Consider the following 16,927-nt stretch of genomic DNA (forward strand, 5'->3'; position numbering starts at 1 on the left):
ACCCACCCCAAACAAAAGGACCAGACTATCGGGTCAACATCAGACACCTCACATGTTTATAAAAAGTCAATATCGTTATGTGACTGATCTTTAAGTGAATAATAGAAAAACAGAAGAATGTGTAATCTGCCTCTCAAAACAGCCAAGCGGCAAAAAAGCCCAAGGTTTTGTACACTTTTTAGCAAATGGTGGTAGGTTTTTTTTTGTGCTTTAAAATGGCACTTTACCCATAACGACGTGATAAGAAATAATGTCTTTAGCAAGGAACATACATTTTACAATAACAATTATGCTACCAAAATTTGTGTATTGTAAATTGCCTCCAGCATTGCTCATGTTCTTGCTTGAGACTGTCATTTTGCTGAAGCCCAGAGCCCCTAAGCAATAGTAAATCTTTAGGCTATCAGCAGATCGGCCTCTACATTTTTGGCACCGTGCTGAAAGAGGGCAACAGAGCATATGCAGAGCAGAATGACATTACCGGAGTAATGTTCTTTACTTAGTGTATTACTGGATTTTAAACCGTATGTGCTTATTTTGAATGTTCTACATGGCTATACCTGCAAAATGGGCCAGCGTGAAATGATCTAACGGGACTTGATTTTCTTAGTAAAGTTTCACTTTAGTGTGCGCTGCCAGCCAATTCACAATGAATGAGCTGCCTGAATTTATATAGTATCCTCTTTAAGTGCAACTCCAGGCCCCCGCTGTGTTCTCCTTCAGTCTGGGGTTTAATCGGCACTGGTGCGGATATTCGTTCTCACTCGGTTAAGCCCCATTAGGGTGAAATGGGGTCAGAGGGGTAGGGACTGTTAAGCCTCGTTTCCACTGAGCGGTACAGTTGAGTACGGTTCGGAATGGTACACCTTGATCAGGCTTGCGTTTCCACCGCCAACAGTACCTCAGCTCAACAGTACCTCAACAGTGTAGCTCCAAACGGTACTAATGTGCTTGGTACCCCAACAAAAGGGTCCCAATAAAGTGGTACGGTTTGGAATTAGGTTACCATTCACAACTTTTGACAATGGAAACGGCAAAAATTGCACACCGTACCGCTCAGTGGAAACGAGGCATTAGATTACTGTTATTGCCAGTGTGCAGCTGCTGTTATATTGATACTTCTGGGCAGCCTTGCACAACATTTTAACAAAGCTCGTAGTCTGAATTGCCCCAGAGTGTTTGACTTTCCAGCTGCTGATAGAGCCAATATACAGATCTGCATACATATAATGTAGGCTAAAACTTGTGTGGTCATGTTTTTAAAGTTTTCTTTTTCTTCCAGCTCTCTGCCCGCAATGACGACCTACCTCTGGCTCATGTTACTATTGCTGTAGAAGGGCCTGGGTGGAACAGTAACGATAATGTGGTTTTGGCTTTGGCCAATACTATTATTAGCAGCTATGATGTTACTTATGGAGGAGGCAAGGTAAGTCTAAACATAAAGTACTATTTTTAATAAGTTTTCATGTGTAGTGATATGTAATCTTTCTCTTTGCATTATATAGAATATCAAATACAAGAAATGTATTATCCAAACTGTTCTTGGCAGTAATATGCAAAAGAGTTTGTATTAAAAGCAAACTTAGCTTTGATCAGAACTATGGGGAATGGACAAATCCTACAGTCTGTTACTAGCATAAGCATAGTGTTTTCAGAATCCTCCAGTAATAGTTTTATTACCTGTTGATATTGTCAGTAAATCTGTTATTTTTCCATTTTCTTTAGCAGGGTGACTGTGCTATTCGCTTGGTAATGAAATTGCATTTTAACCCTGTGGAAATTGGAAAGTAATTTGCACAAAGGACAGTGTTTACTTTTTTTAAATCAGAAAAAATGTTTGTGCCATTAGTCATCAGAAACTCAATACAATAAACAAAACCGATAAGGAGCCCAGGACATACAACAAAGAGATATACAAAATCAACAGAGTAAGGCAAATGACATACCCTGGGGACCAAAGCACCCCAACCATTAGGAGCAAATAAAGGGTGACATTCTTTAAAACCTATAAATTGGCACTAAATGACATTGTCAATTCCCCTAATGCCTAAACTAAAAAGGGAAGAAAACAACGTACAGAAATGTAAGATTAAGTGCCGGTTCACACATGTGCGGCTGCGGAGATCGCATGTAATTCGGAGCGCACTGCTCCTTCATTACATGCGATCTCATGTGCGGTGCGAATTTCAGCCATACACTTTGTATGGCTGAATTCGCACTGCATCCGCACCAAAGACGCACATGAGGCATTTTTTGAGCCGCATTAAAATCGGATCGCACAGTGGTTCACACTTGTGCGATCCGATTCTGTGCGTACTTGCAGATCGCACTGCAATCAAAATGGGGTGTCGTTAACTTTTAATTGACACCCCCTGTGTATCAAATTAAAATAAGTATATAAAACCCGCGCCCTTATAGCAGCGAACTCATACAGCTGGATGTATAAAAGAAAATGATATAAAAAGAGTCGCGCTCGGTAGAACAGTCAATAAATCCCATGGAAGAAGAGCAGCAATAACTGGGAATCACATCACAGCCACATTCAGCCTTGATGGGTATACAGTTCATGAAAATGCAAGGTAAATTTCCACCCTGGTGTAAATTGCAGACAGACGCTTGTGAAGCCCTTCACCACATATAGCCTCTTACCAGAGAGAGACGGGGCATACACGGTAAGTAGTTAGAGGACTACTTCGCCTGTATCCAGAAAATCAGCTCCAGTACGAATCCAATCATACGGTGTTCACCAATGTAAAAGATGTGCTGACACTTTTAAGGACCCGCTCTCAGAGTGTAATATGGAAAAAGACAAAAACGGCCCATAGCGTGATACTGTCTTGGTAATTTATTAGGTAGGAAAAGTATTGCACTCACCCAAATACAATAGCATCAAGCCTCTAGCCACATCATGGGCAGTGGAACGGTGCAGGGTACTTCCGGGTATGACGGAGTGACGCTCGTTCCGCTCCTCCCCGAAGCTTTTCGTCGAATGGACGTTCTCAAGGGGGCGTGAGCGAGCGTCAGCGTCATACTACATATAAGGACACCTAATGAGGCCAATAGCATACAGCTGTCAAACCGAGTGAGACAGGAAACACCGGAAATGACCTCAGTGCTTCAAGCATGGAGCGCAAACAACGAAATATACCCGGAAGTGGTAAGTGCAGGGGCGCAAATGAACACACCGGCTGCAAAATATAAAGTTCATGCGGCTGCAAACGTAGCCGGGGGAACCAAATTGAATGAAATCACCCCTTTAACCCAAAACACCGGATAGACCCCCTCGATCCAAGCAACACAATGGGCTAAGGCATAAAAGTTAAAAAATAATTAAAATTGATAAGAGGTTGAGATTATAACCACGTAACTTTTAAACAACCATAAAACATGTAATAAAATGGAATTACAATCATCAAAACACTTAACTCAAATGTTACAAAAATATGATAAAATAATCCAGCCATGAAACACACCCTTAAGGAGAAAAGGTAATGGATGTGAACAAAAATGAATACTCAAAGGACACTAACTATTATTCAAAAACGCATTGACGTCCCATTCGATATTTAGGCCAAAAGGCCTGTATACCTTGAGACGATATATCCATTTTGTTTCAAGTCGTGACACCTCTCTCCTGATATGACACCCTCTCCAATGGGGCTGTAATACGTCAATGATCATGAAGGAGGTGCCTCTGGGATCCTTGGCATGTTTTAGAGCAAAATGTTTAGAAAGGGAATGTTTGGGGAATCCCTTTCTAATATTGGCCACGTGCTCATTCATCCGCACCTGAAAAGGTCGAATGGTGCGGCCAACATAGTGGAGTCCACATGAGCACGTAATTAGATACACCACATTTTTGGTGGTACAAGTGGCGAAATGCTCAATCTGGTAGGTGTTCCCAGTGACATTAGATGAAAAGTTGGTATATTTCCTAGATTTCAACACATTTATTTTACAGGTGGAACAACGCCTGCAAGGGTAAAAACCCTTCATCTGAAAGAAAGGGACTGGTCTTTTAGGGGGATCCACAATGTTAGGAGCAATAGATAGTCGCAACGGGGGTAAACCTCTATATGTAATAGCTGGAACCTCAGGTAGTAACGGCCCCAAGACTCTGTCGCTCCTCAGAACACTCCAGTGTTTCCTTAGGAGTTTCTTTACCAGATAATGCTGGGACGAATAGCTTGTAAAAAAAGTGAATTTAGGGGGGGCATGGACCCAATTTCCCTAGCGATGGAATCAAGTTCATCAGGGTTATACCCCTTGGAGACAAAACGTTCCTTCAAGACACCGACCGCATCCCAATAGTCACACAGCCTGGAACAGTTCCGCCTGATGCGTCGAAACTGACTTTTCGGCACCCCTTTAAGCCATGGGCGGTGATGACAGCTGTCCAAGCTAATGTAGCCATTGCGGTGTCCTTGAAGTGTGTCGAGGTAATCAAATGACTCCCTTCAACTCTGATACGAAGATCCAAAAAATTGATCTCACACTCACTGGCCTCGTATTTGAGCTCTATGCCCCTGGTATTGGCACTGCCATATGCGATTCACACCCCCTGTGTATCGCATATGGCAGTGTGAACTGCCAGATGTGGGAACACGCTGCATATTCGCAGCGTTCCCGCATTGCACAAGTGTGAACTGAGCCTGAACTTGCTCATCCCTTCAGGATGAGGAACTGACAGTATTTACTTTGAATGACAAGTGTCCCTTGTGTTGTGGCTGTTCTAGTTAAAAGGTTCTGCCATAGTACTCTTGTCTAGAGCCATCAATCCTGATGCAAGCAAAGGGTTGGCTCTTGGGAGCATTTATGGCAATGCCTTGATCATTGGATATCTGTTTGGAGCAGTGGGTGTTCTAGGCAGACTGTATTTACATGCAGACCACCCTAGGTAATGCCCACATGTGATGCTGAGCCTCCAAAATTGTAGGAACTAAAATCCAGTGAATGAAAGGTGCAGTTGAGGGAGAGTCATGTTGGGGAGGAATAGGGCTTAAATGATGCTGGATGTCCTGCAGCCAGGAAACTAAGCGGGCTCTTTCTGACATGTTGCTGCTTCAATGTATCTTGTGAGAATTTTAGTGTGCAGTGAAATCAGAATTAGCCATTTCAGTACAGAAGACATGCCTATATAACTGCAAGACCGACGGAAAGGCTGCAGTTCAGCTTTTAGAAAACCTGTTGCTTCCCAATTTAGGCTAACACAGCATTTCAGTTCTTGTAAATTCAGATTATAGAGACAGTGTGTAAACTTATGATCTGAGGTTTGCTTTTCTTTCTGTTCTAAATTTTCTCCTTTTTTTTTTTTTTTAAAGAACCTGTCCAGCAATGTGGCTCGAACAGCAGCAGAGTTCAACCTTTGCCAGAGCTTCCAGCCATTCAACATCCGCTACTCAGACACCGGGCTGCTGGGAATGTACTTCGTAAGCGACAAACACAATATCGAGGACATGCTGCACATTGCTCAGGCAGAATGGTAAGTGAGCAGGTTCCTTCCCTCTTGCAAACGCTGCACTACAGAATTCACATAGTAAAGACTTTTAGTAGTCATACAGGGCACTTCCTACTGAAACTCTTAGCAGATATAGGTTTGAGCTACATACATGAAGCCTTACTATCAGCTAGACTCAGCTTTCATCATTCTAAAGCTGGCTGGCATGGTCTTTCACTCAGATGTTGGTGTGCGTAAACCAAAAAAAAATTCCTTTCTACTTTTGGATAGAGCGGCGAAGGCTTAGAACCCCTGTCTAGTGCTCCACTAGAGAGATTTTGCTTCACTTCCTGTCTTGCTGATAATCCTTTCACCAGACAGGAAGTGAGGGAAAATCTGCACCTGGGGGACACAAGGATAAAAATCTGAGCTCTAGCCTTTCCCTCTGCTACTAAAGAAAAGCATTTCTGTTTGTGTTTTGCGATTTGAGCATTGCTCTCTCTTGTCCACGACTGGGCAGGAATTTTGTCACTCCAGGTGGACGTTATTTGATGTCCTCCTGCAATGCGCCTTTTCGTGCCCCTCATGGGCCATGCTGCAGCATGGTTTGTTAATGGCTGTGTTCACCAGACACAGCCCATGACTGATCAGTGTACTGGCTCGCTGCTGGTACCATGTGATCACTGTGACCAATAACAGCAGATCACATGACAATTGTAAATAATGAATGGCTGTGATTCATGCCATTCATTGTTGCTATCTGTGATTGATCACATGGTACAGACAGGGCCAATCACAGCCCATCTGTACCATGTGATTAGCTGTGGCCAATGACCATCACAATACACACTGAATCAATTCATTCCTTGAATAGGCCAGTGTTGCTATGGTAACACTGTATTGCTTCATTTTCCAAAAAAATGTGACAAAATTATAGTTTAAAAAAACTCTGCATGCCTCTTACTAAATACTTTGGACTGTCTGTTTTCCAAAAATGGGTAATTTAGGGGTTATTTAAACTGTCCTGGCATTTTTGGGCCTTGTTATACAATTTTGCAAACAAAAGAACTTTTTTTTTTTTTCCCCCTCAAAGTTTGATCCTATTTGTTTACCAAAAAAATAACACCAAAAGCTCTACGGGAAGTCCCAGAGTTACGAACATTCGAGTTACGAACGACTCCTACATACGCTGAACAAAATTATAAACGCAACACTTCTTTTTGCCCCCATTTTTCATGAGCTGAACTCAAAGATCTAAGACTTTTTTTATGTACACAAAAGGCCTATTTCTCTCAAATATTGTTCACAAATCAATCTAAATCTGTGTTAGTGAGCGCTTCTCCTTTGCTGAGATAATCCATCCACCACACAGGTTTGGCATATCAAGATGCTGATTAGACAGTATGATGATTGCACAGGTGTGCCTTAGTCTGGCCACAATAAAAGGCGTCTCTAAAATGTGCAGTTTTATCACACAGCACAATGCCACAGATGTCGCACGTTTTGAGAGAGCATGCATCTGGCATGCTGACTGCAGGAATGTCCACCAGAGCTGTTGCCCGTGAATTGAATGTTCATTTCTCTACCATAAGCCGGCTCCAAAGGCGTTTCAGAGAATTTGGCAGTACGTCCAACCGGCCTTACAACTGTGTTCAGATCATGAAAAAATGGGGGCAAAAACAGTGTTGCGTTTATAATTTTGTTCAGTGTACGAACGGATGTCATTGCTGGCTGCTTGTGCTTCACACTGGTCCCGAATTCCGCCAAGCAGCCATCTTGCAGAACCAGACGCATCCCACACTGCAGTACTGCATGGCCACAAGAGCCCCAGATAACCGGGGCGCTTCTGGGCGTGCAGTCATAATACCCCACATCTTTGCACAGGCTGTAGTTCCACTTTAAATTGCACTGTTTCCACTTGCAAACAAACTTGACTTAAGAGCAACCCTACAGTCCCTATTGTGTTCGTAACCCGGGGACCGCCTGTATGAAAAAAAAATGATAAAAATATATGGGTACAGTAATGCCTGACTGCACAATTGTCAGTCACAGTGTGACAGCAATGAAAGCTGAAAATTGGCCTGGGCAAGAAGGGGGTGATGCCTGGTATTTGAAGTGGTTAATCCCCCCCCCCCTACTCACCTAAAATAACTCCTTTTTTCCTGATCAATGATCTTTCCTCCATCAAGGTCTTCATGCTGCAATGCTTGCAATGGCCCTATTCATTTGCTATAGGTTAGCTGTACTCTGAGGTGTGGCTGGAGGCCACCATGAGTATAACTTGCTGATGGAAATTAATATTTACCGCACTAGATTGCATGGCTACACAGGGCACTATGCTGCTGTGCACAGGTCTGATTGGAGTGTGAACTTCAAAAAAAAAAGTAAACATTGCAGTGCATTGTAAAATGCAGGCACTGCTCAGTCATGGTTTATACAGCGGTCACCAGCAGCACACAACGGATGCAGCTAGTTTGAACCCAGCATGAAAGTACTCTCAGTAGGTCCCTTTTTTTTTTTTTTTAAGATCTGCATTTTCTATGCTGCGACATAGCCCCACTGGATGGGGGCTAGCCTGCGAGTTAAACGTCTCACTAGGGCGCATACGAACTGGCTTTGGTCTGAGTCGCAGCTTTTACTCCTGGCCGACAGCACCCACATTATGATGTAGCGGTGGTCTGTCCGGAGTGGTGCCCACCCAGCTCCTGGGGTGGTAAGTAGCTGCCCCCCCTCTACCCCACGGGCAACTGAATGATTGAATTTTGGGAGGGGGATGGGCCTGGTGGGGGCCCTGCCAGAGCCCCCCTTCCCGTTGGGATTGTTTTCGAGCTTCTGGGGCCGCCATTTTCTTGTAGCCTTTTTTGCTACAGATCGGCAGCCATATTTGAGTATCCTCAGCGGCCATTTTCGTGTGGCTTACCTTTTGAAAATAGAGGCCATATTTTTGGAGCAGGATGGGCGGTTCAATGGTGGGAGCCCCTCCTCGACCTCTAGTGCTGATCCTTGGATATTCCTCTTCCTGATCACCGCATGGTGTGCAGTTTGATACTGAGAGTACCTGACCAGTTGTGGTGAGTCTCTTTGTGGGGTTCTCTCTCCCTCTGTCTGCTGTTGCAGTGGTAGTGCTCTGTGCTGGGCCTTGTGGTGCCGCCGGCGCGGTGTTCCTTGCAGTGTTCTACGCTTGTTTTTGTGCGGGTTCCCCTCTCCATTAATGGAGTCCCTGGAGCATAGTTCACCACCTTATCCCCCCTGAGTCTGTCGGGCTATCTGGGTCCCAACAACTGACTGCACTGACGGCGGTCCTGGAATCCTTGATGTCCAAGGTAGATTTGGTCCTGGGCAAACAAGCTAATAAAAAGCGCCCCCCCCCTTCATCTTCATCTGCTTCCTCTGTCTCATCAGATCCAGAATCAGATTCAGCGACCGCAGATGCGAGTTACCCTTCGGGGTCTGTGTCCACGCACCCTGCATGCTCAGATAGTGAGGCTGAGTCCTCTGCTCCTCTAGTCACGCATGAAAAGGCGCTAGTGGATGCGCTGATTGTATCAGTGTGGGAAACCTTAAATATGGAGGATGTGAGTAATGCCTCGTACACACGTACCGATTGTCGGCCGTAAATTTTCGGCCGACGACCGATCGGCCAATTGTAGACTTGTTAGTATGATGCTTCCGACAGCCGACAGTGCATTTTCGGCCGAACAGAATCTGTTGTGCAGGCATTAAAATTTTTGTATGCTAACACCAGAACGGCCGATTGTTCGCCAGTCAGTACAGAATTCAGCTGACAAACAGCCGATTAGCAAGACTGGGCATGCTCAGAAAAGAAAAAAACACACGGAAAGTTAACCATCACATGACATCACTTCTGCAGTCGGCTGTTGTTGGCCGGCAAAATTCGTGTGCAGTCTTTAGCAGTTTTCAAAAATTGGATTTTTGACTTTACCGTAAAATCCAATTCTCTGATGTTCATTGACGGACACAGCACCCGCCCCTCTTTGGAGTTTGGGCTTTTTCTTCTGACACTGCTTGTGACAAAACTGAGTAGTGGAGAGTAGCAGAGAGTAGGAGTATACCCCCTGGGACTGCCCCATAGGCGTAGTCAAGTTCTTTCCTGCCTAGTGTCATACTCCTGTAGGGGGCAGCATAACTCGCGTAGTCAAGATGAGGAGCCGTGTCCGTCAATGAACATCAGAGAAATGGATTTTATGGCAAGTCAGAAATCCCATTTTTTTTTTTTTTTGTCTCCCATCCATTCCTACTGTAAACTTTTCTAAATTCATTCCTAATGATCAGGACCGTTTGTATCCTAAATATCGAGTGTACTGACAAGGTCTATGTCCTCTCATACTAAAGATTATACAAACCTTAAATTTGCAGGATGCGTATTTGCACCAGCGCAACAGACAGCGAACTAGTCCAGGCAAAGAAGGCACTTAAGCATACTCTGGTGGCCCAACTAGATGGTATGTAAGATGTGTTTGTTTAGAGAAATCTGCACATCAAAAGAGCTGTGTATAAGTGTTCTCATTTTCTTTCTTTCTTTCTAAGGCACAACCCCTGTGTGTGAGGATATCGGGCGCCAAGTCTTGGCTTATGGCCAGCGCGTTTCCCTGGAGGAATGGAACGCCAGGATTGATGTAAGCCGCCATGTCTGTTTGCTGTTCTGTTTTCTGGTAGAGGTTCACGATGCAGCCTGTTACGCTTCATACCATTTAGAAAATCACAAGGCTTCCTGCTCTGGTTGAGCGTCAAAAGTGCAGACATGACAACAGTGTTACCAAAGTATATACCTCTGTGCTACTACCTCTGTGTACCAAAAAAAAAGCTGTTTTATGTAATGTGTATGTATGATGACAAATGTTTAAAATGCTGAAGTGGTTTTTTTTTTCTTTTCTCTTGGCAGGCCATCAGTGCTAAAACATTGAGGGACGTCTTCTCAAAATACATATATGACAAGTGTCCTGCTGTAGCTGCAGTTGGTAGGTAGTTTTTAATTTTAAAGCATTATTATGGAAGCAAAACAGTTCCCATAGTTGGGACTGCCTGTGTATTTGGGCAGAGGTAAGTCCATCCAAACTTTGTTTTAGTTCATCCCGGTATTGTTTTTTTTTTTTTTTTTATCTTCTGGGGATTCTTTTTGTTAAAGCAATCCTAGCGGCTAATTAGCCACTGAATTGCTTTTACAGGGGGCCCGTGCCTCTCCGAGCTCCTCTATTTTCCCTGAGAGCCTGGCACTTAAGCCAGCAGTTCCACTGGTTTACTATAGAGGTGATTCGGGACCAGATCTTCCCCAATTGTTTCTATGGTATTCGTTTCCCCTGCATGTAAAGTCATTTTTGACTTGTAAAAAATATCTTGGTGTGATCAGGTGCTTTTAAGAGCATCTGATCAGAATCAGATGTGCATGGCAACCAATCTGCTTACATTTTTTTAAGTTTTCAAATCTTAACAGAATAAGCTGAAGATCAGCTGATTGGCTGCCATGCACAGCTGCTCCAGTTTTGATAAATTTCCCCCACCACTGTGTCTTTACATTTCATTCTCCTGACTAATGCGCTGTAAATACATTACTCATGAAGTTGTTCTTTAAGGTAGCCTGTATGTACAAAAGTATTTGTAATGGAACATATTGTTACATTTTTTTTTTTTTTTATTAAAATGCATGTGCAGAGGTTTGTACGTTACAGTCTTATGGCATGGTCATTCAAGCATATTTTGTGGGTAAAAGGACTGAAATTTGTGTGCTGTGCAAAGCTTCTCATTTTAAAATGGTGCAGTTTTCTGGCCCCCTACAGCACAGCTGTCGGACACCCTCCACAGGGTGTCTCAACCAGGGTTCCACAGTCTGGTGTTTAGTTGCAGGTGGCAATGCAGGGTGAGGAGAGGACGACATGTGTCTGGGTAGGAAGGTGGTAGCTGGGATGGTAGAAACAGTCAATGTGAAGCCTGGAGGAATTGCAGGAGTACAGAGCAAGACCATTGACTCCATCAAAGTCAGAATGTGCAGCGGGGGGGGGATTCGGCTTCATAGTGGCTGTTGTGAAGGACGGTAAGTGGGTAATGAGGCGGTTTGTGCCCATTATCCTGTCTGTACATGTGTAGGCTGAATATTCTTTTATGGGTTCCTGGAATGTGAAAATTCCACAGGGCAGCTTTGGCTACCCACCCTCCACGGGGCAGCTTTGGCTACCCACCCTCCACGGGGCAGCTTTGGCTACCCACCCTCCACGGGGCAGCTTTGGCTACCCACCCTCCACGGGGCAGCTTTGGCTACCCACCCTCCACGGGGCCGCTATGGCTACCCACCCTCCACGGGGCCGCTATGGCTACCCACCCTCCACGGGGCCGCTATGGCTACCCACCCTCCACGGGGCCGCTATGGCTACCCACCCTCCACGGGGCCGCTATGGCTACCCACCCTCCACGGGGCCGCTATGGCTACCCACCCTCCACGGGGCCGCTATGGCTACCCACCCTCCACGGGGCCGCTATGGCTACCCACCCTCCACGGGGCCGCTATGGCTACCCACCCTCCACGGGGCCGCTATGGCTACCCACCCTCCACGGGGCCGCTATGGCTACCCACCCTCCACGGGGCCGCTATGGCTACCCACCCTCCACGGGGCCGCTATGGCTACCTACCCTCCACGGGGCCGCTTTTAGACCCCCATTACCCACCAGGCATTGAGGGGACAGAGCAGAGTGATCTGGAAGGCAGGTGGTAACCAGGATAGTAGAAACTGGTAATATGAAGCCTGGAGAGCACACAATGAGACCAGTGACTCCCGCAAACAAAGCTCGGAGCTGATCTAGGTGGCGTTGGTGCAGGTCTGTAAAAAGGCTAATGGGGGGGGGGGGGGGGGGAGAAAGGACATTATAAGCAAAGACCTCTGCACCCATTATATGTTCTCTGTACATCCTATCTTTCAATCCTAGCACAGGATGCACCGGGTTTTGAGGATTATGTTGAGGACCAGGATGACCATGCAAATGTGAGAATTACTTTATTGTAATTTCTTGTTGTTTGCAGGTAGTTACATGTAAATAGTGTTGCTTGTCACAAGAAGAAAAAAATATAAAATATATGGTGCCTGATATGTTTGCCTCCTGTAGTTCTGAAACATACCACAGGGAAGTACAGAATACAAAGAAGTACTTTAAAGTTTCCCATTATAAAAAAAGTGATTTTTAATATATCCATCACTAATTGTATTAATTTATCATGATCTGAAAATATCAGGGGTCTCCTAAAAAAAAATTTTTTTTCAAGATTTCCTCTATGGTTAAGCCCCGATTCACACTTGTGCGTGTGCGGGGGTTCGCATGTAATGTCGGAGCGCACTGCTCCGACATTACATGCGATCGGCTGTGCGGTGCGAGTTTAGCCATACAGTTTGTATGGCTAAATTCGCATCACAGCCGCACCAAACACGCACAGGGACCCTTTTTTTCAGCAGCATCAGGATCGGATCGCACAGCGGTTCACACTTGTGCGATCCGATCCTGTGCGAACTGCACGATCACACTGCGATATGCGATCAAACTGGGGGTGTCGCTAAGATTACATTGACACCCCCAGCGTATCGCATATGGCAGTGTGAACTGCTGGGGGTGCGTGTGCGATGCGGGAACAGGCTGCGAATTCGCAGCCTTCCCGCACTCGCATAAGTGTGAACCGGGGCTAAAGGTTGAGGAAAGCTTCCCATAGTGTAGGTTTTTTTGGTATATTCACTTATCTTGTAGCTCTTTTAGGGTTCTTCAAGAACTTTGCTCAAACTTGGAGGCAGAGCAGACCCAATGCCATGTAATAGTTAATTTATTGGCACGTTAAAAAATCTGCTGCACGCTCTGCCATTGTTCTAGTTGCATATCATTCCTTCTATATACCAGCATTGCACTGCATTCAGAAACAGACTTGTTGGCAGTGTGGGTTAAATGACACCAAAGATACAATAGAAAAAAATGCCTGGTACTGTAACCCCCTGAGCCCAATGTTACACAGGTGGTTTGGATGACGCATTTTTTTTTTTTTTTTTAATCTGAAATTAAAAATAACTGCGTCTTTTTCTCCACTGTTGTACTGTTTGAAGCCGTTTCTGACATTTTTAATACGTTTCATCCAGGACTTGGCTATTAGACTCTTGTTCAACAAATGATAAAACACATGGTATAGTAAAACCTTGGATAGCGAGCATAATTCGTTCCGGAAACGTGCTTGTAATCCAAAGCACTCTTATATCAAAGCAAATTTTGTATTTTTCTCTGTTGGCCAATTTAAAAAACATCAAAGCTCAAACACTTTACAAACGCTGTACACAAATGCTCAAAAATGCACATACAAACGCTCAGTTGTGAATGCAGCCTCAGGTGTGAAAATGTGGGATAGACACCCTTGACCTGGTTCTGTCCAGCTCAGTAGGTTTTTTTTTTTTTTTTTTTTTTTTTTTTTTAAAAGGCTTGTATTTTTTTCTAAATTTTCAAAACATTTAACTGGATACTTATATTTATAGAAAAAGGAATTTCTTTGCCCCTGCTGGAGCAAATTGGATCATGCTTTATTGGGGTTTTTTTTTTGCCTTCCTCTTGATCAACTGTGGGTAAAGGATCATGCATATGGAGGTTTTCTAATTTTGTGGGGGTTTTTCTTGTTTTGACAAAAAAAAAAAAAAAAAAAAAAACCCCCACAAAACCTCCATATGCATGATCCTTTACCCACAGTTGATCAAGAGGAAGGCAAAAAAGAAAAAAAATTGTTGCACATTTTGGATAATACAAAATCCAAAACGATGCATACCAAGCCAGAAGTATGCAAGTGTCGCAGTTTGTAAAACATGGCCATATAGACTTCACATAAAAGGATCAATAAGGCACCCTGGAAGCAAAAATTGAAAGAAAGAACAAACACAGTAGATACAAAGTTTTTTTTACAGGTTTAGGAATGTGGTGGACCAGTCTGGGTTTCCGACACCCCCAGTGGGGAACTTGCTGTGTCGGAGGTCAGAGGATGGCCACCAGCCAATGTAAGAAATCCCATGTATTAAGAGGTCCTATCAGGGGTTACCATCAGGTAGTTCAGACAGAGGCATTAGGACTTTTGTAATTGTTCCACGGGTGTCTTGGAGGGGGGGGGGGGAGAGCGCGGATAGAAAGAAGAGAGGAAGAATAATAACCATGGAGAAAAAAAAAGGGGGGGGGGTTTATTTTTTTAACCAGACTAACTATGTAACACTTGTCATTTAAATGGGCATTCTCATTGGAAGATTTACCCTCACTCCTGTTTTTTATGACCACTGTTAAATTTTGGATTTCCTATAGTATTCTCTCTGATAATGGACACAACAGAACCAGTCATTCTTCCGAGCAGGGGCACGAAGAGAGCAACGTTTCTTGTATAGACAAACTTCTCCCCCCAAAAAAAAGCTACAAACACGTTTTTGACCCATAATGTACACGGGCTATTTCTAAGAATTTTTGTCTGATCCAGTTTCCCAATCTCTACATTTTAGGTCCCATCGAGCAGCTTCCTGACTACAACCGTATCCGCAGTGCTATGTACTGGCTCCGTTTCTAATTGCCATCCAGTTCTTGGACGCTTTTTTTTGGAAAAACCAAGGAGATCTGGTCTGAGGATCAAATGGGAAAATGCTGTTGATTAGCTTGCAGAAAACATTGAATGGCTCCCTCTTCAGCAAATGTAAATTACAGCCAGGAAAGTCCATTTATGTATTTTTTGTGAACAGCTTGTGACATCACTGAATAAAATGTACTTTTAAAAGGACAAGATGAGACTTCTGATTTCTTTTTTTTTGGCTAGTATTCATGTTTGTAAAGATTACACGTTTTTTTTCTGTTAATGTATTCCATGGAATAAGGTAACAAAATGTTTCAATATGTGTATTTCTCTGACCCCCCCCCCCCCCCCTTTCCTACCTGATCTTGATCCAGCCCTGCGCCCGTCTGCAGCGGTGTTCTCCTTCCCACTCACAGGCTTTGAGCACAGCGGGAGATACTAGCTCCCACTGCTGTCAGTCAACTCTTGGGGGGGGGGGGGGCTAAGCCTCTCTAATCCTGTCTATAGATCAGCACAGGATCGAGCCCGCAGGTGCACCACCATAGGAAGCAGCTTCCTATGGTGGCACCCCTAAAGAGGGGACCAGGAACCCGGCAGGGGACCCGCGAAGAGAATCGGTTCCCCCTGCACAGAGCAGGTAAGTATACCATGTTTTTTATTTTAAGAGACTTTACAAACTCTTTCAGCATATCTAAACCTAAGAACAATTATTTAATTTCTTAATCGTACATCACAGGAATCGGAGGACTTAACTATTCCTGACTTGGGCTATGCTGCCATCTTCAGGTGAATGGGCACTGGCTAAAGCAGAAATTCTAGGCATAACCCCTTCCAGCTTTAAGCCTGTTTAATGCTTCTGCCTGAAAGAGATGGATGCGCTTCCATGGGGGTCTCTGAAGAACTTTTTGCTTGGCTCTCCTCCCATTACGCCTGGCCTGTTCCTTACTCCTCTGTGCAGAGGGTGATCTTATACAGATCATTCGCTACAGCCAAGAGGGACTGTTAACCAAACCCTGTACTCAAGATCAGAAATGGCCTGTAATGTTTGGAGGTCAAAGTAATCTCTGGTTGTACAGTTTACCCAGTGACCTCCCTAGCCATTTGCTCTACAGGTCCATGGCAGAGATCCCCCTTGAAGGCCCAGAGGAGGTGTGCCTGCTGGCCTTACACCTATGGGACTGGTGATTGCTCCAGCGGTATAGTGAAGAAAGGGGCATTTTTTCCCCGGCAATGTTATATGAGCAGTGAATCAGTTTCTAGGCAATTTGCACTGGGGTGACATAAAGCAGTGGTGGTGTGACAAAGGGTTGGCTTAGTGCAGTGCCCAATAAAAGATCGATGGTGGAAGTTTGCCATGCCCTTAAAGTTTAAGTTCAGGCAAAACGCTAAACCTGCTCACTGCCACATTCTAAACCTAATCTATCTAGCCCTGTAAAGCAAAAATCGCTATACTTGCCTATTCTGCAGCCGTTCCGGTCCAGTCCCAGCATCAGCTGTCATTGGCAACTTCTTCAGTGTGGAGGCGGGTGCAGGAGAAGCAGCTGACAACGGAAGTCCCATAGTAAGTCGATGGGTGACGTCATTTCACAACTGTTGTGGGTCATCTCCTGCACACATCTGCCACTGGAAACCGGACCGGATCGGCATCAGAATATGTAAGTACAGTGATTTTTTTTTTTTTTTTTTTTTTTTTTTTTTACAGGGTTGGATTAGGTTAAGAATGTGGCAGGGAGCAGGCTTTAGAGTTGGTTAGTTTTTTGCCTGTACTTACACTTTAAAGCTTGGGCGAAGCGTGTGTTTCATTGCAGAGAATCAGATCTGCAAGATTCTGCCATCTGGCTGCTCTTGGAAGACCTTCCTAGAGCCTTGAGTTTTCTCAGTGGATGCCTTGGAAGAATCCCATGAAGTGGCTTTAACGG

At 44.5% G+C, this 16,927-nt stretch overlaps 1 protein-coding gene across 1 annotated transcript in view; it reads left to right on the forward strand.

The window, feature by feature from the left end:
* UQCRC1 (ubiquinol-cytochrome c reductase core protein 1) overlaps positions 1–15,029 on the forward strand; it is a 36,601-nt gene extending 21,572 nt beyond the window's left edge. Inside the window, exons 8-13 of the mRNA XM_082264834.1 lie at positions 1,283–1,426; positions 5,322–5,482; positions 9,815–9,900; positions 9,986–10,074; positions 10,341–10,416; positions 14,944–15,029. Coding sequence (XP_082120960.1) covers positions 1,283–1,426; positions 5,322–5,482; positions 9,815–9,900; positions 9,986–10,074; positions 10,341–10,416; positions 14,944–15,008 — 621 coding nt within the window. The 3' untranslated portion in view covers positions 15,009–15,029. The remainder of the gene's footprint in view (positions 1–1,282; positions 1,427–5,321; positions 5,483–9,814; positions 9,901–9,985; positions 10,075–10,340; positions 10,417–14,943) is intronic.
* The last annotated feature ends 1,898 nt before the right edge of the window (positions 15,030–16,927 follow it).

The sequence above is a fragment of the Pelophylax lessonae genome (genome assembly GCF_965119305.1).
Source record: "Pelophylax lessonae genome assembly, chromosome: 8".
NCBI lineage: Eukaryota > Metazoa > Chordata > Amphibia > Anura > Ranidae > Pelophylax > Pelophylax lessonae.